This window comes from Morchella importuna (genome assembly GCF_003444635.1).
Source record: "Morchella importuna strain M04M26 chromosome Unknown Morimp01GS001, whole genome shotgun sequence".
In the NCBI taxonomy this organism is placed as follows: Eukaryota; Fungi; Ascomycota; class Pezizomycetes; order Pezizales; family Morchellaceae; genus Morchella; species Morchella importuna.
The window spans coordinates 691,239-715,424 of NW_025763398.1; the positions used below are offsets into that span (position 1 = coordinate 691,239).

The 24,186-nt window shown below is 46.3% G+C and overlaps 5 protein-coding genes across 5 annotated transcripts; 4 read left to right on the forward strand and 1 right to left on the reverse strand.

Annotated features, from left to right (window-relative positions):
• Positions 1 to 1,592: 1,592 nt before the first annotated feature.
• Positions 1,593 to 2,204, forward strand: LAJ45_00149 (uncharacterized protein; the record flags this gene model as incomplete). The annotated part of the gene is made up of 1 exon (XM_046109751.1): positions 1,593 to 2,204. The coding sequence occupies one exon, from the start codon at positions 1,593 to 1,595 to the stop codon at positions 2,202 to 2,204; it is 612 nt and encodes a 203-aa protein (XP_045976444.1).
• Positions 2,205 to 3,771: 1,567 nt separating this feature from the next.
• On the reverse strand, positions 3,772 to 5,295 carry LAJ45_00150 (uncharacterized protein; the record flags this gene model as incomplete). The annotated part of the gene is made up of 3 exons (XM_046109752.1): positions 3,772 to 3,794; positions 3,862 to 4,723; positions 4,780 to 5,295. The coding sequence occupies 3 exons, from the start codon at positions 5,293 to 5,295 to the stop codon at positions 3,772 to 3,774; spliced, it is 1,401 nt and encodes a 466-aa protein (XP_045976445.1).
• A 2,135-nt stretch (positions 5,296 to 7,430) lies between these two features.
• Positions 7,431 to 9,029, forward strand: LAJ45_00151 (uncharacterized protein; the record flags this gene model as incomplete). Its single annotated transcript, XM_046109753.1, has 2 exons — positions 7,431 to 7,552; positions 7,616 to 9,029. 2 exons carry the CDS (start codon positions 7,431 to 7,433, stop codon positions 9,027 to 9,029), a joined length of 1,536 nt encoding a protein of 511 aa, XP_045976446.1.
• Positions 9,030 to 13,979: 4,950 nt separating this feature from the next.
• On the forward strand, positions 13,980 to 15,931 carry LAJ45_00152 (uncharacterized protein; the record flags this gene model as incomplete). The annotated part of the gene is made up of 7 exons (XM_046109754.1): positions 13,980 to 14,139; positions 14,206 to 14,388; positions 14,521 to 14,869; positions 14,934 to 15,340; positions 15,400 to 15,470; positions 15,534 to 15,649; positions 15,712 to 15,931. 7 exons carry the CDS (start codon positions 13,980 to 13,982, stop codon positions 15,929 to 15,931), a joined length of 1,506 nt encoding a protein of 501 aa, XP_045976447.1.
• An 806-nt stretch (positions 15,932 to 16,737) lies between these two features.
• Positions 16,738 to 18,583, forward strand: LAJ45_00153 (uncharacterized protein; the record flags this gene model as incomplete). Its single annotated transcript, XM_046109755.1, has 3 exons — positions 16,738 to 17,126; positions 17,211 to 18,203; positions 18,268 to 18,583. The coding sequence occupies 3 exons, from the start codon at positions 16,738 to 16,740 to the stop codon at positions 18,581 to 18,583; spliced, it is 1,698 nt and encodes a 565-aa protein (XP_045976448.1).
• Positions 18,584 to 24,186: the final 5,603 nt, after the last annotated feature.

Genomic DNA, 24,186 nt, shown 5'->3' on the forward strand with positions numbered 1-24,186 from the left:
CTAACCAGTAAGAGGAGGGGACTTTGTTCTCTGATAATTCATGGTTCGGGGCGTATTTGGCTGGCGTTTCTGGAGCAGACATGCCTCTAGCTAGCATCAGTGGTACTTACTAGGTGTTCACATAAGAGCTAAACTTTCATTGGCGGGGACAACTCGAGAGCGTTGGCACCTGTTACCGGCTCAGTTCTTCTTGTTGCAGTCTTCGTTATCTGTTATAACAAGAGGGTGGCCAGTGAGTTAGTGGTGGATTGTGACTACAGGGTTAGGTGTCCCCCGCACTCACTTTTTCCACTCACTCCCTTAAATATTACTTCCCGGCCCTACAGTTGTGTGGGCGTGGTAGTCTAGTGGTAGACGCCTCGTCCTGTCTTACACCGCGTGGGTTGAGCCCCACGATCGCCCGGAGACGTCCGGAGGTCGTGGGTTCAACTCCGGGGGTGGGAGTGGTGCTCGGGAAGTACGACACTTTCACGGGAAGCAGTGTTCAATCTCGAATTAGAACCTGTGGACCGTGGGTGGCGTATAGTCGCAGCATCAACTTTTTGTGTATATTTATTACCCATTTTTTTTTCTGAAGGGGTATGAAGAGGGGTATGTGTGATATCGATTGGAACTCTACAGATTGAACTACCTTAGCTTATCGCTCACTACATGTATTTGGCTGATCGGTCTCCAGGGCCGGATGTAGGATTAGGCCGGCCGGTTTAGCAAAAGTCTTCTAGGCTATATTCTTTTATAGTATAGTAGATATAGTATAGTAGATTAAGATGTACTGTGTCAAGACAACGAACTTGGTTGTCTTGATGATACGTGTTTATCACGACTTTGTTAGTTATAAAGGAGCCTGTTCCTTCTACCCTCGTTACTCCTTAATTCAATCATACAATTCGATTCTCTTCCGTCTCTTATCAATTCGCGACCTGATCAAGAGTTCTCACTCATATTCCATGCTCTAGAATGACGTGACTTTCACTACATGTATGTACCTATCTTTTAAACTGTCAGCGAAATGCTGCCCCGCCAAAGTTGGCGTAATACCAAGCTTTTTCTCGTAGCTAATCCAAATAACCATCCCCTCCATCTTATTCGAGCATATGTAACCTATCGAGTGGGATCACGAACACGAATAACCTGAAAACGGTATTTCTAAGGTATTGCTTTGTCTGCTTCCATGCTTCCAGCGTACTGGTGGGCAGTTTGCTGCAAGTACGGGATGGTAGCTTTGATACATAGATCCCATTATCTTTCTTATCAAATAATGGACCTCTCATACAATCTCCTGCTTTCCATTCTAAGGCCGGGGGGGGGGGGGGCAGCATTGGTAGACTAAGGGTAGTCGACGTACGTATCTGTAGCTACATGTATCAAGGGCCCGTGCGCATAATCACCACCGCTCACTCGCACTCCCGAACCCGCACCACCATTCCAAAACGCCCCCCATCATCTAATTCCATCAAGGAACATCCCTCCCCCACCCTCACAATACATCCCACCAACATGTACCCCCACCACATGTCGCCCTCCGGGTCCTCCCCCTCTCCCCACACCTCCCCTCCCCCTCCACCCCCGTCCCCATCCCCTTCAAGCGCCAAATGTCCCCCAGCGAGCGCACCATCCACGACCTGAACATCACACTCAACATCACCCGCCTGCGCTCCGAGCTCTCCGCCCTCCACAGCACCCTCTCCCGCTACCGGTGCTGGCTGCACACCATCCCCGCGCACAAGTCCTACGCACCGGCCTACTACGCCTATCTGTGCCGCAGCTACCCCAGCGAGTGCGCCGAGCCCGACTACGAGAAGGACGCGGCCGAGAAAGCGCTCGCCCGTGTTGCAGAGATGGAGGTCGAGATTGTAAGGCTGGGGGCCCTGCTGGGACGGTATGAGGCGGTGCTGGAGGAGTCGAAGAGGGCTGTGGAGGAGGAGGAGAGGGCGCTGATGGAGGGGTTGAAGGCGTATCGGGCGGCATTGGAGCCGTTGATTAGGAATGGGATGGAGAAGCAGGTGGTGGGGACGGAGAAGCAGGTGGTCGGGGTGGAGAAGAAGGTGTTGAAGATGGAACAGGGCCCCCCGGACACGGAGCCGGAGGAGGTGAAGGCTGAGGGAGGGGAGGGGCAGGTTGACGGGGAGTACGAAGCCGACGACGAAGGCCCGTTCCCGGGCTCAGGGGGCTGGGCTGGTTTTCTGGCTCTCCCTATCTGGTGAGGACAGGGGAGATATAACGCGGAAGCTGGAGGATATCATTAAAATTTCCCAGGGGGTTTCCATAGTATCAAATACACTAAATAAAAGTTTGGTTTTTTTGATACACACATTCCTTCTAAACTATCATTTCTCTCTGTTACACTAGTCCTATTGTGACTTTCCTAAGATTTTAGTTGTAGATAACTGGCTTGGGACCCCAATAGGGATTAGGGCGGGCGAAATGTCCTCATAGATGTGAAATAGTAACGTCATTAAGTTGCCAAGGAAAAGGACTCGCTGCTGGCAGAGGGCCTTTCCGTCATGAAATATCACTCGCAGTGTTGGTGCTACAACGCCACGGAGTCCATTTTGGTGATAGCTTATCAAAACTGGTGCGATTTATGTTATTTCTACGGTTTCCACTTATCATACAGTGAATTGGTGTTTTGAGAGTATTTCCAATAGTTCATGCGGCATGCCATTCCAAAGAAGACTCATCTCTATACAAACACAGGCGCATGCAGCTGTGACTCATGCTCAACAACAGAATTAACTCCACACCCATCACAACCATTCAACTCGAAGTATCTTACACCCACTCAAACCTACATGTAGGTATCTTACTAGTCCCAGAACTGCACAACAACAAAACAACCCATTCATAATCACAACCCCAAAATCCAATCCCACCCCATCCTAGTCACAAACTCCAGCCCTAGACAGTATACTATATTTTATTATCTTACAACACTCCCCCATACCCATACCCGTGCCATAAACGCCACCAAAACTTACAGATCATAGCCCATCACTCGTAAACCCTACCCTACGCACCCGCATTAGCTGCCCACCAGCACCAATTAAAAAACGTCGCCCTAGCTAGCTAGTTAGTCGCTCGCTCGCCCCCTTAAGGATGGAGAAGGTGCAAGTGCTAGGTAGGTAGGTAGGTATGTGCAGTAGATTAGGCAGACGGGCAGGGTAGTAGGTAGGCAAGATTCAATTCGGTCGGTACTCAATACCCCTATAAAGAACACAGACATAAAGACACAAAAGCAAAACAAGGGTAACGAATGGACAGGTAGATAGATAGGTAGGCAGGCAGGCGGTTGGTAAAGGCAAGCAAAATATATAAAAAAAAGTGACAAGAATAGAGTAGGTAGACCGGTAGGCAAACAGAAGTAGGTTGAAGTAAAGAAAGAAAAGAAAAAGAACTCAAAAGATACTTATTTCTCTGTGAAAAAAAGGAAAAAACTCATCCCACATAACCGCTGCTATCGTACTCACTCACGCCCAAACCCACCTAATACCGAATACCCTCCATTCCGTTCCGTTCCAAACCCATCCATCCCTTCTCTCCCACTCCCATTTTTTTTCACAAGACAAAGAATTTACGATTTTTGCACAGAGGACGAGTTTAAGAAAACAATTAGGTTAAATGAGGCGATATCCAGAGGTTATCTTGGAGCAAAGAGTAAAAGAAAGAAACAGTGGAAGAAAAAAAACCAAGCGCCATTTCCGAAACCAATTTTTTCCGCCCTCGAATCTCCATGTGCTACCTCGTTTTGTTTTGTTTGATGGATGAGGGTGACTAGATCCTGTGCTTCTCGCTCTCTGTACAGGTGAAACATCATATTAGCGCTCGTATTCCTCTGGCACAAAATGGTTGCCAACAACTTACCGAGTCTCGAGTACAACATGTACAGAGCCATCTGGTTGCACTCCTGGGTGCCGGTGATTGTAACTAATCTCTCGTTGCTGTTATCCTGTGGTTCATTGATCTTAATGACACTACCCGACAACTGTCGGATTTCATTGATCTTGGCACCACCCTTTCCGATGATAGCACCAACCATGTCGTTGGGAATGAAGATTTGCTGAGTAAGCGGCTGACCTGGTAGCATAGCAGCCATTGGGTTAGATGCCGGTTGCTGAGGCGTAGGAGCAGGCTGGCCGGGTTGGTGTGGACCAGCGCCAGAATACCCATTGGAAGTTTGGGGATCGGCATAGTGGAGAGGCGCTTGTGGAACGGGAGCAGGCGCAGGCCCGTGGAGGTAGGGGATGCCGTACGGGTTGGTGGGAGTTCGCTGCGCGCTGTTATTATGACGCTTGTAGGTGTCTGGATTGCCATACGAGCCGTGGAGAGGTTGAGGTTGGTAAGGGACAACCTGCATTCCTCCGGGAATTGGTCCAGCGGGGCCACCAGAGCGGGTCGCGTAAGCTGACGCAGCGGGACCCCCAAACCTCTCAGTCAATTGCTCAACGAGGGTGTTGGCAATGTAGTATGTGGCAATGTGAACGGCATCGGCAACACCTAGAACGACGAGGGAACGCTCCGTAGAGAGAGGAAGGCAAGAGCCAGACGCGTTAAGACGCGCACCAGAAGCTTCCTGAATCTCGCGAATTCGAGAACCTGATTTCCCAATGATTGAGCCAATAAGAATATGGGGGACAAGCAGACGAAGGGGGTAAGTCTTCGACTGAGGGGACGAGGCCTCCTCAAGTGGCTCATTGTTCAATGTGCGAATGATAAGACCAAATGCCTGTTAATGTTAGTTTAGCAATCCTAGTCAATTGAGCCTCAAAATTGAGAACAAACCTTGGCCACAGCATCAACAGCACCGCTGACTGTCAAAATTCTTTCTCCTGCTCCTCTCTGGTAGTCCGAGACAGTGCATTTTGCCTCTGCCATCCTCCTTATCTGTGTTACGTTTTCTCCACCCTTTCCAATTACGGTAGCTGCCTCAGCAGAAGTGATTACCGCTCGCATGTGGATCCAATTGCTCTCATCCACCTGGGGAACGGCCTGCTGATTTTGTGTATCGACACTTTGCGCATCGGCACTTTGCGCATCGGCACCAGTGGGAGCATCAGGAACATCAGTATCACCATCCTTTTTCACTTCCCCGGCCTCGGGCTCAACCTTAGTAGGTAGAACAACCGCGACCTCGGCCCTAACCGGGCTTGGGGATGAAGGAGCACTGTCGTTGCTATCACCACTCTTGACCTCCTTGTCGAGGGCAGGACGCTTGGAATCATGCTCATCCTTAATATTTGGGGAAGAAGAGTCCTCAAGAGGACGCTTAGTAGCTCCAGAAGCGCTTGGAGAGCTCATTTTTCTTGCTTGCCTTTTTTGAACAAAAAGTTACGTACGGAAACTGATATTGCTAATATTCTGAATTTATTCCTTGCTGTGTACACCTGGGGCAAGAAATAGCGGGCGCGGTATTTTCTAGGCTGAGGGAGCAGGTAGCGGGTAGGAACGTGAAGGTGAGAGGTGAACAATGATATTAATCAGAAGGGTCGGGATGGGTGGCGGCTGTGATGATGATGAATAGATGGATGGGTAGGCGAGAGAATAGATGTAGACTGGATGGTGGTAAAGATTTGGGGAAGGGTGAGGCCGAAAGGAAGCGGAAAAGGGCCAAATGTAGATGGGGGAGCAGTAGACAGATGAAGAAGTCAGTAGGAGATGAAAAACCTAGCTGCTGCCTCTGCTGCTGCTGCTAGTAGTAAATAGTTGAAATAGACGTGATTGATGGCTGGGGAGGCGTGTAGAAGTAGTAACAGATTACCGTGTAGACGTGATCGCGACGTTGACGATTACTTGCGCCTACAGGGGGGGTGATGGATGGGGAGGGTTAGAGGGAGAAGGAGGAGGGGGGGAGTAAGAAGGAGGAGAGGGAGGGAGGAAAAGGAATATGAGTGGGCGAAAGGTGTCTGTTCTGGGTGGACAACTGGAGATGAGTTTATGACTGGGGAAGAAGCCTCAGAATGGTCGAAAGAAAGGAAGGAGAGAAAGGCTCCGGGGAAGAAGGAGGTGAGTTTTCTGCCAAGCCAAAACGTGATGGGATTGATTACATACACACACACACTTCGCCTCTGGGGTTTGATTCGCTGTCTTGAGTTTTCAACTCCAGAGATGTTGAGCTGCAGCGCGCACGAACGGCCCGTGCTGTTAAGGCCACGTCAAAAGCTCTTACAGTGTAGGTGTAGGTAGGAGGATTTAGGTAGGTAGGTACATCGCCAGAAGCTTTCAGAGCCTAAGGATTTCCTGAGAGAGAAACATCTTCAATACGCATCTTCTATTAACCGGTACCATTAAATTACAGACCTATCTCAAAAATTACTACTTCTCCAGCTCCGCGGTGATTTGAATTGAAATTCGAGAAATCGAGTTTGACAACTCTTGTGAAACGAATGTTTCTTTCTTGCATTTCAGCCTTGTTTGATACTGCGCATGTCGGTTACCACACTATCGTTATCAGGTTGCTACATACATACATGTACGTCCCAGAATAGCATACCGAACATTTCCTTCTAGCCTTGTACCTATCGCCAAACAAACCAGAATTAAGTCTGCGTTGATAACAAGTTTTTATGGTTACGCTCGGAGGCCTGCCTATTTTGATCGTTTACTCGGTACTTTACCTCAATTCTTGGTACCACGGCTGTTAGGAAACGGAAGTGGTCGACTGCTTTTGATGATATGCACGATGGGCCGTAGAGCAGATGAGTATCATATAGATGCGGGGTTTATTACATAAAGAGGGTGGCTACGTATACGTACATGAGAATGATGACTTGAGTTTTTGATTTACACCGGCGTCGATTACCTAATTTCGAGCAGTCTTCAAGGCCATTCTTGAGCTTGAGAATAGAGTTTACAACTAAGGGAGTCTTGATCGATGTAGTATTTCAGATAACATTCCATTAAGCTCGGTGATAAAATATTCCCATCCTTTGTCTTTATTGCTTATGGGACATAGATATTGATCAAGGTGGCCATATGGTCGACAGGCTCTTCTTGCTCAATCTCTAATTTCTCAAGGCTGGATGCTATTCGCCTCAGCAAATAAAATCTGAAGAGAAGCCAAGTGCTATAACAGTCGTGTTGAACGTTGTATAATATAAGTAATTATAATCGCAATTGTGTGATATATATATACGTCTGAATCTGCAGGAAGAATTATGATTGTTAATAATATATAGAATTCTATCCATCTTTGAAGAAGATATGTCCGCCGCCCACTTCGGCCTCCTTTTGGGCCAACACAGAGTGTTCATCTCTGAGATCGATAATATCAGCAGGGACACGCGGTACAAGTATGCGCATTTTGTATCATCAAATATCACCCGCATATGCGTCAGCTGACTAAAGACAGGTTACCCTACTTACCTTGGCCATTCTCGCGATGTCTCGCAGACATCCCAGATGCTTCATTAACAACCCCCTCCCCCCAATCCATCATGAACAACGCGCAGTTCCGCAAACTCCTCGAAACCCCTCGCTCCGAGCGTCCTAATAATGGCGGTACATCTGCCACCCCCAGTCTTGGTTCCCGCCAGCGTCCCTCAATGCCCATGACCCCGTACGCAAGCTCCCTCCTTCTACCTCCCCCGAGCTCACGCCACTAACCATGCCATATAAATAGGCGCTCCGTAGCGACCCAATCCGACTTTGCGAAACAAGTAGCCGCCCATAACGCCGCTCTCAATCCGAAGCCTGTACGGAAATTCCGTTCTTCCGCCGCCCCCTTGGGTACAGCTTTACCTGAAGGCTACGTAGATCGCTCGAAGACCCGCGATGACGGCACAGATGATGAGCGCCTCGAAGCACTAGCAGAACTGGCAAAAGAAGGAAAGATTGATCGTGACGAGTATGTGCGCCAGACAAAGCTTCTCGGGGGTGATGTCAAAAGTACACATCTGGTCAAGGGTCTCGATTTTGCACTACTAGAGAAAGTTCGGCGCGGAGAGGACGTCATGAATAAAGACCAGGAGAATGATATAGCCATGAACGAAGAAGATGAAGAAGATGTTGAGGACAAGCTCGAGAAGGCGCTCGAGAGCGAGGTTGTGGTGGCCGAGAAGGAAAAGAAGGAGAAAAAGGGAGTAAAGGCAGCGCCGGTACCGAAGACGCGAGCTGAGATCCTGGCGGCGCTAAAAGAGTCACGGAGAGCGGCAAAAGAGGCCGCCCAACCGGCATTGGGCGCAAAGTTTCGAAAGATCGGTGAAGTGAAGCCGAAGGAAAAACAGAAGCCGGCAGAACCAGAACGGGAGAAGGTGAAGTATGTCACACTTTCGGACGGCCGTGTCAAAAAGATGGTAAAACGCGACAAAGGGAAGAAGGCGGCTTTGGAAGCTCCAGACCCAATGAGTGCGCCGTTAGGGATGATGCCCCCGCCTCCGAGGCCGGGGGTACAGATCAAAGAGGACGAGGAGGACGAAGATATTGATATCTTCGAGGGTGCAGGGACGGAATACAACCCTCTCGCCGGCCTACAAGACGATGACTCTGATTCTGACTCTGATGACTCGGATCGCGAGCCAGGAAGTAGCAAGAAGCTCAAACCCGACAACGACGAGAATATCCCACCACCACCACCCACATCAATGCCTCCTCCGCCACGACCAAAACTAAATTACTTTGGCGACGAACCCAGCAGCAGCAGTTCCTCATCACGGGAGCAAAAATACCAACCGCCTACCGCTAGCTCACTCCTCTCCGATCCCGCTCTCGCAGCAGCCCTTGCAAAAGCCTCAACCCTCAACCCAATCTCTTCCTCCTCTACCACTTCGAGAGAGGATGTAGAAAAAGCAAAACGCCATGCGGCGCTCCTTGAATCCGCAGATCGTGATGCCTTCGACATTGACTTCGGCTTCGGAGGCAGCAGGGACTTTGGAGACGAAGACGAAGATGATGGCTATCTGGAGAAGAAAAAAGGTTCTGGGTCGAAACGGAAGAGAGGCGGTGGTGCAAAGCCGAAGAAAGGTGATAAGAACGATGCGGGAGTGGTAGGGAAACTAGTCGAGGAGAGGTATGGGAAAGGGAAAGGAAAAGCTTAGCTGAGTCATAACTTGGTCTGTATTTTTATTACGAATGTGTTTTTAATAGATGGTTTGTTAGCGGGATTAAGCTTTGTTTTTAGTTTTGAATTTTTTTGTCTTTTTCTTGCATTGCTTGCTGGTTGTAGCTGGTGTACTTTATATTGAACAGATTGCGGATGAGGTCAATGAGAGCTTATTGTCCTGCTAATCGTTCCCTGTGGTGTCCGTGTGACCGCGTGCTTGTTGTTCTCAATAGTTCATACTTTTCTGTATATATATGCTTGAAGATCTAACTTGGAGTGTGATATTTTTTGGCAGCTGCGTAGGTGCTTCGAGTTGCCGCCAAACCGCCAGACAGAACCATCTAGATACCATTGTTAGGTCTGGTGCAATTGCATGTGTGTATAACCTTCGCGTTCTATACAGGCATTATATGGAATTTATATATAACCACACTTGAATTTTTAAGATTTTTATTTTCATGACATGAGTGAGTCATGATCAGAGATTCATGCAATACTGATCATTTCCACCCAATCAAAATCGTGTAGGGTATTTCAGGACATTTTTCCATAGAACCGAGGATGTTGTGAGTTCTGGTGGAAAGGAGCCTTATATTTTGTAAGTACTGTGCGTGATCATGGTTTGTTGGTACATGTATGACGTTGATGTGGGAAAATGTAGCTATGTCATGTAGTTGCCTTCAAATGGTACGTAAGGGATCGATGAGACTACATCTCTCAACCAGCTCTTCTTTTTTTTCTTTCGAGAACAGCCCCACTATTATCTTAACTAAAACCACCAACACAATCACTGAATCTTGTGGCCGCAACCACAAACGCTATCCGTGAGCATCTCACCTAAGTCACCGATAACTACCTCGTCAAGGTTTCCATAAATTTAATGCCTTCATCAGTAAAATGAAAAAATAGTCCCAGCAAGCTCATCCAGCCATACATACCTTTCGATATTGGCAGTGCACTACTACAATAGTAAAGCAGCATAAGGTCCCTCATTTAGTCTTTAGTATTGCCGGGGAAAAAAAGAGAATACATACATGTACTTCACATGCCCGCTGCTCCCCAAACCAGACGGTTTGATGTATTTCACTAAGACTAGCATTAATAAGATTGTATAGAAAGATCTATATACACTTCGACGAAAATTTTTCTTTCCGATCTAGTATGCACCATGGCTTTGAGACCAAATTGCGACGATGGGTGGTTGACCGGCGCACAAGGTATCACTCGCTTTGCCACAGCCAGAAATCTAATGACACATCTTGAGTTGGAAGTTACAATGTACGTTCCCCCGTATTGTCATGAAGAGATATTCAATAGGCTCGGGAGTAGTGGCTTCAAGGTGAAGGAGTAGGGGTTAGTTCTACAAGTGGGTTTGAAGCTCAATCCGTAATACCACCGGGCCGTCGACCTTAGTCGATATATTACCTAGTAACAGTCACCACTTGAATTGAGGGCGAAGGCGTCATTAGCCACTTCCACAAACTACCTTTAAAGAAGCTTGCTTTTAGATGATGGTCCGACGAAACCTTTTATGAGAGTAGCTACCGGATTTCGTACCATGGTTACGTCTGCCTTTAAATTCCTTCCGTGTTCCTGCTAAGCGCATCTATCTCGCTCAAGATAAGGTAGTAACGAAATCAAGTGTTCAAACTACAAATTTTTAGGACGTAGGTACATCCTGTATGGCAGTTTCTGATACCGATTTAACACTATACATGGGTCAATGACCGAATTCTCAGGCCGCGAGTCAATTAGAGACCTAGGCCTATAAGAATCACCACTCCGAACAACAGATAAAGGTTTAAACATTCCTCAATTTCTTACGCTTCTGGACGACTATCTCTGTAATATTCTCGCAAATTTCATCGTTGGAGAAGGAAGCTATCAAGCTCCACGCAAATTTGGGCAAAACTTCGAACGAAGTCTTTTTAATGGAACGACTTAGTTCCTGAATTTCTAGGAGTTTATTGTCGTGGTAATTCTATGTATTTATGACGACGCCGTAATTTAGAGTGTCTCGCTCGAAAATAGTATATTCCGGTGCATATTCTGATAATTTGATGGGTATTGCTTAAGATAGCATTGAATGATGGATAACAACGGCATTACTGATGAAATAGTGAGAATAAGAAACACGAAGGAGAGTCGGACCTGTTTAAATAAAATCTCTCTGATAGTGCAGCGGCCCGGGGATCGTGGCGAGTTCGAGGGGTTGGATCATCACCCGAGATTCGGAGCCAAGGCCGGTTATTGAGTGCGTGAAAAAATATATATTGCTGCATGTCTTGTGCACATGCTATACGAGAAACAAGGTGCTGACCGTAGGTAGAAGTGTTGGAACGAGCCTAGTATATTACCCGATTCAATTATATCTGGCCACCTCTGAGTTGAGGGGATAGAGGACAGCGAGGAAAAGGTAGAGGAGGTTAAAACTGTTATGTATGAGACCATGAAGATGCGTCAAAGAAAGAAGTAAGTGCCCTCCGTCTCTCTTATTTTGGTAGGTACCTCTAGCACTCGCTTTATAAGGTACCTCTACCGGTTCATCCGATTCGATTCATGGTACCTAGCGCAGTACTGCATATACCTACGGTGTAGTAAGCGGTTTCAAATATCTACCGGCAACAATATCCACGTACAGGCGAGATCCAAAATATTGATGGTAGAGTAGGTGCTCGCTAGGAGGGCCCGGGAAAGTAAGCGGTAGTTGCATTTAACCGGTAGATAACAGCCGGATTGCGCAAGGTACGTCTGATGTTAAGGGCATGATTGTAGAACTAGCTATCTTATCGAATTAGTGTAGAAAGTGTTCTATGTTTCATGTAGGAGAGCGGGAAACATATGTAAAGCGTAGTTAGGCGTGGCGAGTGATAATATATGATCTTTGCCGAAAATTCAAAATGGAGCTATTAATATTGGGACAAAGCAGGGGAGGCGGCATCTGACTATGGTACTGGTGCTATATCAGCTTGAAGTGGAATCGAGGTTTTGGGTTTGCATTAAACGTTATTCCAACATCTGGCTAGACTAGTGGCCGTGGGGCGTACGGGTAGGTCGTTGTTGTCTTGATATTCGAACTTGGCACTGAGGGAAGGAATGGCCTAGAGAGTTTTGAATAGCTTTTTTTGATTGGTTTCCTAAGTCAGCTAAGTGTATTGATGATAACTGAAAAGAGGAAAACTTATAACAATGACCTATAGGCTCGATTTTGAAAAATTCTATCCACGCATACGATATATTAATATTAGTCAAGGCAAAAATGATTCAACTCCAAGCACGCAATCATGTATTTAAAGAATCTAGGTAGATCCCTGAATCAAAAAAAGTTTTCATATTCCTCCCATGACTAGCATGACCCAACCAAACATGCGTCTAGGTTGAGAAGACCGCGAGGGAGAGGGTCGGAGTGATAGCTTGCGTATGCAAACAACTAAGTGATTGGTCATAGGAATGTAAAGTAGTTTCGTGACTACTCATAGTGCACACTGTAGTTAGGTAATGACGTCAAACCTTTGAGCGTGGCCATGGGACAGGTTGCTATTACTCAGTCGAATCCAAGGGAATCCAAATAATTCATCCCTGCACGACTTACATGTATCTACCTTAACCTACTCGGATACAAACCGGCGGGATACATACAACCATCATCCTCTCATACTGAGCCCCACCAGTGTGAATGGTCCGGAAGAGAAACAATCCGGTGATATCCTTTTATCCCTAGTGGTAATATCGTCGTCGATAATGACTTCAACAGCCATTTGAGCGATAGGGCTACTGAATGGCTGTATACCATCTATGTACATCTTTAACCTATTAACGGGCGGATCTTTCGGGTATATATAAATTAAAACCGCCTGATAACTGCCATCAGGGTCAGAGAAAAGATGGTGTGCTCATCGATGTCGTTCTCTGGGCAGCGGTCGTGCTACGTCTGGCTTTTAATAATTCCTTTTCACCTCTTCCAAGAGCAAAAGTAAATGCTAGGGGTTAGAACGAGAGCTAAATACACCTGATTCTAAGCCTAAGTGGAAGGTCCAAGATGTGACGGTGAACCTTGCAATTCAATCTCAAACCTTAATTCACCCTTTACTGGCTCGGTCAATCCCGAGATATTATTACATGTAGTAACGTCACGCCAGTGACAACAACAAATCATACATGTAGTTACAGATATAAGTGTGGTTGCTCGCTTCGAGCATTTTATATTCATCCTACCGAGGGAGCTTGTGATATCGATTGCATCTGTTCCACCCCGCATCCGTTACAATTCGGAAGGGGGATCTGCAAGATCAACGAACGGTTTTTTGGGTTGCACTTATAAGACAATTGGTTGTTGGTTCGGTACGCCGATTCGAACAATCATTGATACATTAGTGTTTTTAATAACGCCTCTCCAGGTTTATTACTATTTTTCCAATGCGAGGTAGGCGTTTTAGCCAGGATGTACATAGTAATAGGGACTTCGGAAGTTACAGAGGTGGTGCTCGCTTAAACTTTGAAGTAAGATCTTGTTTGCGCGCTCCCCAGAAAACGGCAAAGCAAGGGTGGCCACTGGCCACTGGCCACTGCGTCAAGGCTCCAAGGTTTAACGCAAAATAGAATGTGGACACCAAGGACCAGCACGGGCTCGGTTCCAGCGCGGACGAATTGTTTTTGTTTTAGTTCACATCATCTTTGCTTGAGGGACATTAATTCCCCCGGCCAGGGAACCCGGAGCCCGGTACCACGAGAGGGGAGCACTAGTGGACGCTTTATGCCTGCTCCTGGCTAGGCATATTATGGCATCCAAGATTTATATAACCACTTGATTTACGCCGATATAGGGTTTTCTTTACTCCTAGTATATATTCTACCGGTGCCTACATATATACAATAAGCATAAACTCATAAAACACTTACTTGCTTTCCTTACACAAGTACTTTCAAACTCAAGTAACATTAAACAATGTTGCTCGACGCACTGCAGCAATCTGCTCCTGGGATAGCACTCACTCTCCTAGTGGCTTCAATTTTGGCCTTCTGCTTCGCCAAAATTCGCCAAAACCTCCGGATTCGAAAACTAGGAGGCCGAGCTCCAAATATCAATACTTACCCATTTCTCTTTGGTAGATACTTGTTCAACCCCCTCTTTTAATAATCGGCGATATGATAATAATTTTGGCTGTGATTAGGCCTGGATGTGATACTAGATACAATGCGCATGGCATGGAAAAATCAAAACTTTGAGCTTTGGAGGAGGAGATTTGATAATTCGGGGCATACGGTGGAGATGGAGCTGCTTGGACAGAGAATCATCTTGACAGAAGATCCAGAGAATATCAAGGCGATCTTAGCGGCACAATTTTCTGATTATGGTATGTGTCTTCCTACGGTTAATTCTTAGCTTTGGGGGGTTTGCCTTCGGCTTGTCGAGTGGCCGAAACAGTGTAGTAAATGAGGTTTCTTGACATGAACGTCAACAAGCTAATGTTCCTCTTCAAACATAGGCAAAGGCAAGGATTTCCACCGACAATGGCTTCCATTCCTAGGCAACAGTATCTTCACAACCGATGGCAGTGAATGGCACTCTTCCCGTCAACTCATCCGACCCCAGTTCATTAAAGACCGTATCTCTGACCTAGAAACCTTCGAACGAAACATCACTCATACGATGTCACTCATCCCGCATGATGGTAGCGCTGTTGATATAAAAGATCTGTTTTATCGATACACTTTAGATATAGCCACAGAGTTTTTATTAGGGAATACCGTCAACAGTTTGGGAAGTCCACGTGCAGAGTTTGCAGTAGCGTTCGCGGAATTACAGAAGTTTATGAACGATATTTCAAGAGTTGGGTACGGGGTCTTGGTGTTTTTTCTTTCTATTTTCTAGAAGAGAGGTGAACTGATGTCATATTAGGCCAGCCGAAAATCTCTTTCCCCGCGGAAAATTCAACAAGAACCTCGCTATTCTCAACTCCTTTGTCGAACCCTATGTTGAACAAACCCTCCAGCTGAAGCCCTCCGAACTTAAGGACAAGACCGAGAAGAACTACAACTTCCTACATGCTCTCGCCGAATTTACACGCGATAAGCGTATGTTGAGAGATCAACTTGTAGCGGTGCTATTAGCTGCCAGAGATACGACAGCTGCTACCCTGAGTTGGACCCTGCACGAGTTGTCGAAAAAGCCGGAGGTGGTGCAAAAGTTGAGGGAGGAGATCTTGCGTTCCGTTGGGCCGGATAATAACCCAACATACTCAGATTTGAAGAATATGAAATATTTGTCAGCAATCCTTAACGAGACCCTTAGATTATATCCTGCCGGTACGCCAAAACCTTATTTCCCTATTATTATAGAGGGGTGTCACTGATTTAGAGGACAGTGCCATTTAATGTCAGAACTTCTTTGAAAGATACATATCTGCCTCGCGGAGCTGGTGTTGATGGGAACGAAGTAAGACTCTGCTTCGTTGAAGTTGAAAAGTTATTCATAGCCTGGTAGCTGATCTCTTTCTAGCCTGTTGGAGTCCCCAAAGATACACCCATCGCATACTCAACCTTGACAATGCAAAGAAGAGAAGATATCTTTGGGCCTAGTGTCAATGAATTTGACCCTGATAGGTGGAGCAAATGGTAAATCCCTAAATCTAACCTTTAAAATCTATAAACAAAGGTGAAAGACTAACATTCAATAGGGTACCTAAGAGCTGGCAATATATCCCATTCAACGGCGGCCCACGGATCTGTATTGGTCAGCAATTTGCTCTAACAGAGATGAGTTACACGATCGTTAGACTATTCCAGGAGTTTGAGGCGGTTGAGCCACGGATGACGAAGGTACAGTGGATGCAGACTGAGATTGTTGGGTCGCCGGGAGAAGACGTGGTGCTTTCTTTCAAGCCCGCCAAGTGCTAGTGCAGAGCTTCCAGGCAGCAAGGGTTCGAAAATTTTCGACTATTTTTTCTCCCCCTCTCTTCTCCTTTTTCTTCAGGGTCCTGGCACTCGTTTGGGGGTGGTTTTCCTTTCTATGTATTTAATTTGGTGCGAATGTTAACGACGTTATGAGAATTGTATATTTTATACTATTGTGAAGTGATTTCAAGTAATGAATGTACATGTAGTTCACCTTTTTCCTACGCGGCTATGAGGTGAAGTGGTTTAAAGTAATCGTATTGTGTGCCTAAATGTGTTTGAGCAGTGCGCAATTTGTTCGCTGTCAGACTTCCATGCAATGATGCAGGACATGGTGTATGCACGTTACACCATTTACTTGTGGTGATTCTCTTCTGGGAGTAGTTCAAGTCGTTTGGTTGTATGTAACTTTGTAAGATGTGTATGCCCTGAGCCTTGGCAGCGGCTGCTCAGTCATCCCCGAAGCTTCTTCCCACCTCACATCACACAACTCTCTCTTTCTCTCCATAGAACACTCTCTCGCCTCTAACACCACCCACCCCCTCTCATCTTTATCGATCATCTCGTGTACCTAGCCAACAGCTTAATATACGATCGTTTTTCTCTTCCACCTAGCCCTCGCCATCTGTAGCCCCCTGTTTGCCTGCCCGCCTGCGATCCCAAAAACACGGACTTGTTTGCCCCTGTGAGCGAGTACCGCCTTCTCTCTTTCCGAGAGGCGCATCCAGCTCTCCGAACATAGACGCGATTTTTTTTCGTTCAGTTCAAACTACCCTCGTTTATTCACAACTTGCAAATCTAACCGCACCATGGCCCTCGTTATGAACACCTCACTTACGGACGCACTCGCGACCCGTATTCAGCCAAAGCTGGTGGATATAGGCTGGAGCATCGGTGGCGAGGACAGCTCTCCCCTCAGCGAATACATATGCCTCATGATCGTGAACGGGAAGAACCAGGAACAGATTGCGTCAGAGTTGTCGGGCGATCTGCTTGGACTTAGCCCCGAGGACTCTAGCGCAACTGAGTTTTCTAAATGGCTGTTCGAGCAGGTGGACGCCTTGAAGGGAAGTGTTATGGCGGAACAGCAGAAGACAGAGCCGAGCAATGAGCAGCCAGCACAACAACCTCCGGTGTCAGCCTCGTTAGATCACGAGATGGGGGATCTGATGGATGAGATCGCTCCCCAGGATGGAGTGTAAGTTAAATTCGCCTGGTGAAAAAAAAAGAGAAAAAAAGCGTTGTGACGGTAATCGTGATGTTTCTAACATTTTTTTTTTAGGCCAACTGCGCCAAAAGCGATGAGACAGACGAACCAACCGAACCGGCGATTGATGAACCAGCTGTTCAAAGCTATGGAGAGGAAGCCGGATGACCCCCTTCATCGCGTCAATGCGGGGGTATCCGGCAGAATCGATACCCATAAACGCGAGCCTCCTAAGGGACCGTCAAAAGGCCCGATGCGGGGAGGTATGAACAACAACAACCGACCCCATCAAAATCGCATGGGCGGCGGGAGAAATGGGTTTGCAGGAAATTTTGGGAACTTGAACCCCCAGCAGCAAATGCAGTTCTACCATATGTTTCAGCAACAGTCGCAGATGATGCCGTTCATTCCAGGACAAACCCCACCACAGCATATGAATATGCAGATGCCAGGGCCAATGGGGGGGCCGATGGGGCATATGGGTGGTCCTATGGGCGGGCCGATGAACGCGATGAACGGACCGATGGGAGGACCGGTAAGAGGGCCTATGGGGGGGCCTATGGGAGGTCAGATGGGTGGACCAATGCACCACCAGATCCCGATTGGCATGCCTATGGGTCCCGAAGACCCATACCAAAACAATCTATCGCAGCCCCGACGGGCCGGCGGAGGAGGATCATTATTCGATCGCATACAAGCGCCTCCAGAGCCATCAACGCATAACGGAGGAATGGATACCAGTGATGACATGTCAATGGATCAAAGATCATCAGGAGACCAAGGTTCCCAAACTCCGCCGAACTCGAAGCCTGAGGAGATCCCTTGCAAGTTCAGTGCAGGGTGTACAAAGCCAGAATGCCAATTTGGACATCCTTCGCCTGCCGCCTTACCAGGACGTGGTGCTGTATATGTTAGTGGAGAAAGGTGCCCCTTTGCCGCTTCCTGTAAGAACCGAAAGTGCACCGGGTCCCATCCATCGCCAGCAGCGGTAAGGCCAAGCATTCCAAAGCCAGACCAGGAGTGCAGGTACTTTCCTAACTGTACGAATCCTGCTTGTCCTTATAAGCAGTAAGTTCCCTAACAGCATTCTTGTTTCTTTCTTTTTGGTTTCAATAATTGACTCGATAAATAGTCCTGCTACCACTATGCCACCTTGCCGAAACGGCCCTAGCTGTACTCGCCCTGGCTGCCACTTTACCCACGCTGAGATCAAGTGCAAGTTCACCCCTTGCCTCAACCCTACTTGTATCTACAAGCACGATGAGGGCCAGCAGAAAGGATCATTCGAGCATAAGATCTGGACGGCCGGTGGAACAAAAAGCCACGTTAGCGACCGAAAGTTTACCAGCGGCGAGGAGGGTGAGGAAGAGCTTATCATTCCTGGACAAGGCTTGGCCGTGGAGCTCGAGAAGGATATGGATACTGCTCTGGTGGATGACGTTGAGTGAAATGCCACTTTTAACAACTCACTAATGGATTAAAAAATTACACGATGGGAAAAAAATCTCTAAGGATTTGAAACGAGGCGTTTTGGCGATTATGACCACGATGAATGCTGTTGTGAAGGTTGTGACTCAGGTTTCTAGGAATGGGGTTGATGTGTAACATCAGCGCAGCCAACCCCTCGATATAAAAAAATTCGGTGTTATTAGATGTTCGGCTTTCTTTTTCTCTTTCTATTTTTGTTTTTATTATTTTTCATGTTGACATTTTCGCGGTTACCAGGGGGGACTGGCTATGCTAACAATATTAGCACAAAATCAATGATCTTACATATTGTATATATTCTACTTCTCCTCCCCCAGTCCTCCTCATCACTGACCTCTTCTCCTCTGTTTACGGTCTTATATTTTCTCTCTTTCTATCTCCAATATCTTACTGGTCGGTGGTTTGATGATTTTGGCTCCTGCATAGTTGCTTGGATATCTTCTTTTTCTTCCTTGTTTTATTGATCTTTCTATGGCTTCACCTTTCCTCACTCCCTCTCATTATGGGAGCTATTATCATCTCGCTATTTCAACGGGATTTGGACCGATTATTTACAGCATGAGGAGAGAGAGGGTTAGGAGGGCGGTTTACACTCGAGCTTCTTTTCCACGGGCGTGTTTCCTATGTTTGGTGTCTTTTCAATTTTTCCTACCCAAGAAGATAAACATATTCCGCGGAGTGGGAGGGTGAATCTCTGGGTAGAGAACAACCCAATCGTTAATTTGTTTCCTGTACTGTTAGTATTTAAGTTGAGGACATGGTTTGTCGTGTGTGCATGTAGTAGTAGTTAACTCTTTTGTGGTTTTGTATTATGATTTGTGTGCTTTTTGAGATGTTGGGAGCGCTCTGGGATAATATCAATTGGATGGAGTTAGGTAGATATGATTTTTTGACATGTGCCTTGTGATATATATTGAGTGGGTCTGTGACGGCTGGTCAGGTTAGACGTGGATGTTTGAATTTCACAAACTCTGCTGTAGGTTTTCTTTGTTGTATATGTAGCCATGCTGCGTTCTCTAAGATTCGATTTAGATACCATTAGTCTATTAGACATCAAATACGAGACCTTATATTCTATCTGCCTTCATATTGTAGCATAGAGTAAATAGATCACCATTAACACAGAATCAAAGAGGAAACTTAAAGATGTAAAATACCCAGCAGGCAGTAGATTAAATATATAGTACTGTTTTTACTTGATGTGAAGGAAATGATCTTACTAGTCCCGTCCTCTAGCTAGGTGCCATCGCGAGAGGTGAGACTGAGAGGAAGTTCTTTACACGAATCGTAGAACGGCAGGCCCTGAACCAACTATCTGAAATTCTGCGAATTATAATATACAAATGCTCACTTTGAAGAGTCTTTGATCAAATTGAATTCGATAGTCACTTTATAAGGTCTGGAGGTGTTTATGGGAATATAGCGCGTGATTACCCACGACGAAATTCACATAAACATTCCGCCTACATATGTGCTCTCGTTGATCTAGCTACTATAGTGAACTTGGTCAACTCAACGGGAGAATCTCATAAGTAATGATGGGCACGAGACAGGACGGGATCATTTTGACTAAGTCTCATCTTGCCTCGTCCCATTATCCCATCAACCGTAGCAACCGAGTTAAGGACCCGATTGGGTCCCACTTGAAATAAAGTGACCTTTCTTAAATTCACAGCAACACCAGCTTCGTGAGTACTATATTAGGAGCTCTTATTGGGATCGGTTGATAAACTTTCCCGCTTATTTGTTATTAGTGAACAGGGCTGGATTATATCGTTTTTGTGTTTTTATCGAGGTTAGAGTTGCAAAGTACCCAATTGGAACCCCAGGCTCCTACGGTTCATGGGATAGTCTTGGAAATCTCGAGACCTGAGGTAACTCTCGAGGCGAATCTTGAGACTGATATAAGCTGAACTCAATCTGGATTTGAGATAAAAACTTCGTGACCCGGGTATTCTGCTGGCAAGCAGAGAACTCGGTCAGTGAACCTCGTGGAAAACAGAAGGGCTGTCCAGTTGCCATATTGTAGAGTCAACGCCTGCATTCTCTGGTTAACGCGGTTCTATTGAAATAAGCCAAATGCTTACCTTTCGAGAAGAATCAAATGACTACCGAATATTTCGGGAGGACTAGAACCCTTTGGTTTGTCTAAAGCATCCGATCGCGAGTCGGTCGGCGTCCCGGATGTTAGTACCACGGCCATGAATGAAGCCTCGCATAGTGTAAACTACAATGATAGATAGGGCTTCAGGCAATGTCGGTAGATCCAAAAATAAGAATAGATCACTTTATACCTTGTCCACCAGAAGGTAAAAAGTGCCGGGGGTTTGGATGAGACATAAACCTGGTTGTGTACTTGGCCGATTATAAAGAGTAGGACGGAGAGCTCAGCGCCGCAACGGCGCAACGCAACGCAACGCAACGAAGCCCAACTCGACGAAGCCCAATGCAATGAATTCAATTTGTTATGCTTGATAATTATTGTTACCAATATACTAGTATTTTCCTCCAGAAAAACGTATGGTTATGATACTTGCTCGGTGTTGAGGCGTTGTGTCAGGTGCGAGCATGTACAGTTGCGACTCACCCTTCCTTGTACTTCCGTCCTACTCTTTATAATCGGGCAAGTATGGTGAGGTTAGGAAAGGTTTCTTGGCGCGAGTGATGTTCCATGATGCACAAGCGCTTGTGCCCTTACCCTACAAGCAGATTTTAACTTCTTCTTTTTATCGCCCATCACATCTATCTGTCGACCGAAATATTGGCCATCGTCCACCACGCGTCGCAACACCAAAGATCAAAACTTCAACAGTGGACACACCACTATCTTAAACAAGAATGATGATGAATCAACTGACACCAGAGGCAGCACCACCGCCGAGTTCAGGCTATAAAATCCACTGGACCGCCAACCGCTCCCTGGCCCTTCCTGGAATATACACTGAGTCCCAGAACATCTGTCTCATGCTATTCGTTATTCATGAGTGAGAGGGTTCGCTAGTCTTTGCTAACACCACGAAATATCCATCGGTGTTTCCACGAATACTAATCTATCTTAGCCCCCGCCCATCAAAGCGCTGTGGTCGTGGGCGACCTAGTATACATCTAATCCGTGTATCCGGTGCTAAACCAAGGCATAAAGGCACAGTTCCGATTGTGCACGGAGCCAAAGAGAGAAAATCCACCCACCTCTTTAGCTCCAACCCTACCGGTACAGAATCTCTCACCCCTCGACCTTGGCTTACCAGACAATGTTTATCCCGAACTAGATTCTGTGTCCTTTGAGAACTACCATGGTTTCTGCAATGACTGGTCTTTGACTGCGGCACTGGCATATCCATGAAGATGTTCTGCGGGGGAAGCTTCTACAACCTTTACGGACATGTGCTCCCTCACGCGTCCCCCCGAAACAGGCGAGCACATAGTACCATACCTCACCAATAACTCGGACAGAGACTCCTCCAGGAGCTCAAGAATGTCCTATTTATGGGTTATTACCAGGCCCTGAACGCTAGGAGGAAGCATAAGGAAGTGTGTTGTTTTGGTATCCGAGTGATATTCTATGATGCTACATCTTCCGCAACTAAAGTTTGGATCGGCTTTAGAATTTCCGGTAAAGAATGGAGATGAAAATTTGCCCTGTGGCGTAGGATAACTCAAGGTTTGGAGCTCTGTTGTCACTATCTAAAGACGACTCTTTCAAACAACAGCATCGAAATTAGGCTTGATTATCCTCATATAGCCTACATGTAGTTATATGTGGCTATAAGGGGGTTTGGTGCTCGTTTGAGATACTCTCTCCCTTCAGCCTTTTGAACCTTTGACGATCTCGTCCGGTCCCAAGCTTATAACCTCGTTGACATGCTTGATATATATACAGTGGACTCTTGAGTTGGCAGCGAAAGCCTGTATCATCATAAGGCATCACCACCATTAAGTAACCAATAGAACGGCACGTTAGGGCCGCCAATTGCGATTTTATAGCGGGGTTATGCATATATATCAAAAGAAAGAAAGGAAAAGGCTTTAAAACGATATAAAAAAAAGCTACGCACAAAACCATAAACCGGACATACAAAAACTAGTAAGATACTACAGCCACTCTGCAAAAGTGTTCGTGACTTGGTTTTAATATCAGTGCGCAGTGTGATGCACCCGTAATGTTAATATTAATGCTCAGATTGAAAACAATGAAAAATCTAGTATATAATATAGTTCGTGACTCTATAGAAGTAGGCCATTGATCTTTATTCTTCATTGATTCCTGACGCCATTGGTCTTCTCTTGGTGTATGCGGCCACGGTTACATATGGAGAAATGTCTCACTCCGAAATCGGAATCACGAACACTTTTGCAGAGTGGCTGTACAAACAATAAAAGATCAAATCAGGAGGGAAGTTTGTTGGGGAAAAAATTGCCGGCGAGCTATCCGGGACCTGTCACCTCCTGGGAGAGAAAGAAAGCGAACGTCCCAAGACGGAGTCCCGCCATCATAACAGTGCTGATTCTAATATTAGCTGTTGTTGGTGAGAAAGAGGTCAGTGGCTTCGGCGATCATTCGCCGTGAGCAGGAAGGATACTGGGACGCCTTCTACAGTCGACTCTCCCTATAAGGGTGCGAAAAGTGCGAGAAATGGGGCATGGCGTTATCCTTTTAGAGGGGGTACTCTTATGGGATGCAGGGTTAGGGTTACCTGACCAAAAGTCATGAAGCAGGTTTCTTTTGGGAATATCTCAACAACGAGAAGAGCTATTGATTAGCTACGAGTTAGGAATGATCCAGTAGGTATTATAGAATTATATGGAGGTGGTCATTAGTAAAGCGAAATTATTTGTGGTTATTTATAAGGGGTAAAGGGTGTTGAAGATAAAGTAATGCTGGTATGAGCAAAAGCACGGGTGGATTTCTTTTGATGATAGATGAACAAAAATAGAAACTATGAATTAGTTGATATTTGTGAGTGATTCAGTAGATACTAAAGGTGTATTTCGGGTATCTACTAGCTAATTATAACTATTATTGTTTGTTAGTAGAGGTAATATCAAACTGTATATGCATTTCTGCTTGTATTTTCCTTACCAGTTCCAACTCCCTATAACGGGGGTGCCTTGAAAGGGCGCGACCGTGACTTCGATCAGGTAGATAGGCAGAAAGGAATTCGACAAGCTATCCTTTCGGCTCGTTCGATGGAAAGATAGAGTTTCATTTGTTTTGATCGTTATTTGTAGTCTAGAAACTTAATAACTTTAAGGGGGCTCCTCGCTGGTAAAGACTCCCTCATCCCCCCGAAACCAAGCTGGGGCAACCGAGTTCCTTTATGGAAGTTCGGCGCCCCTTCCTTCATTACCTCTTTCCTTTTTTCACTGGCCGTCCGCCTTTCAAATAATCTGGGGGCACCACCTAATTTCTATCAGGGGGGAGGAGAAGAGTTGCTACCACACCGCGGACGAATTTTCGTCCGAGTCAAATCTCGCAATCCTTGCCAAGAAAGGGTCGGGATCCTAGGAACTAGAGGAAACAGCCGACCAGACAGCAATTGCTTATTCAGAGTATTTAGAATAG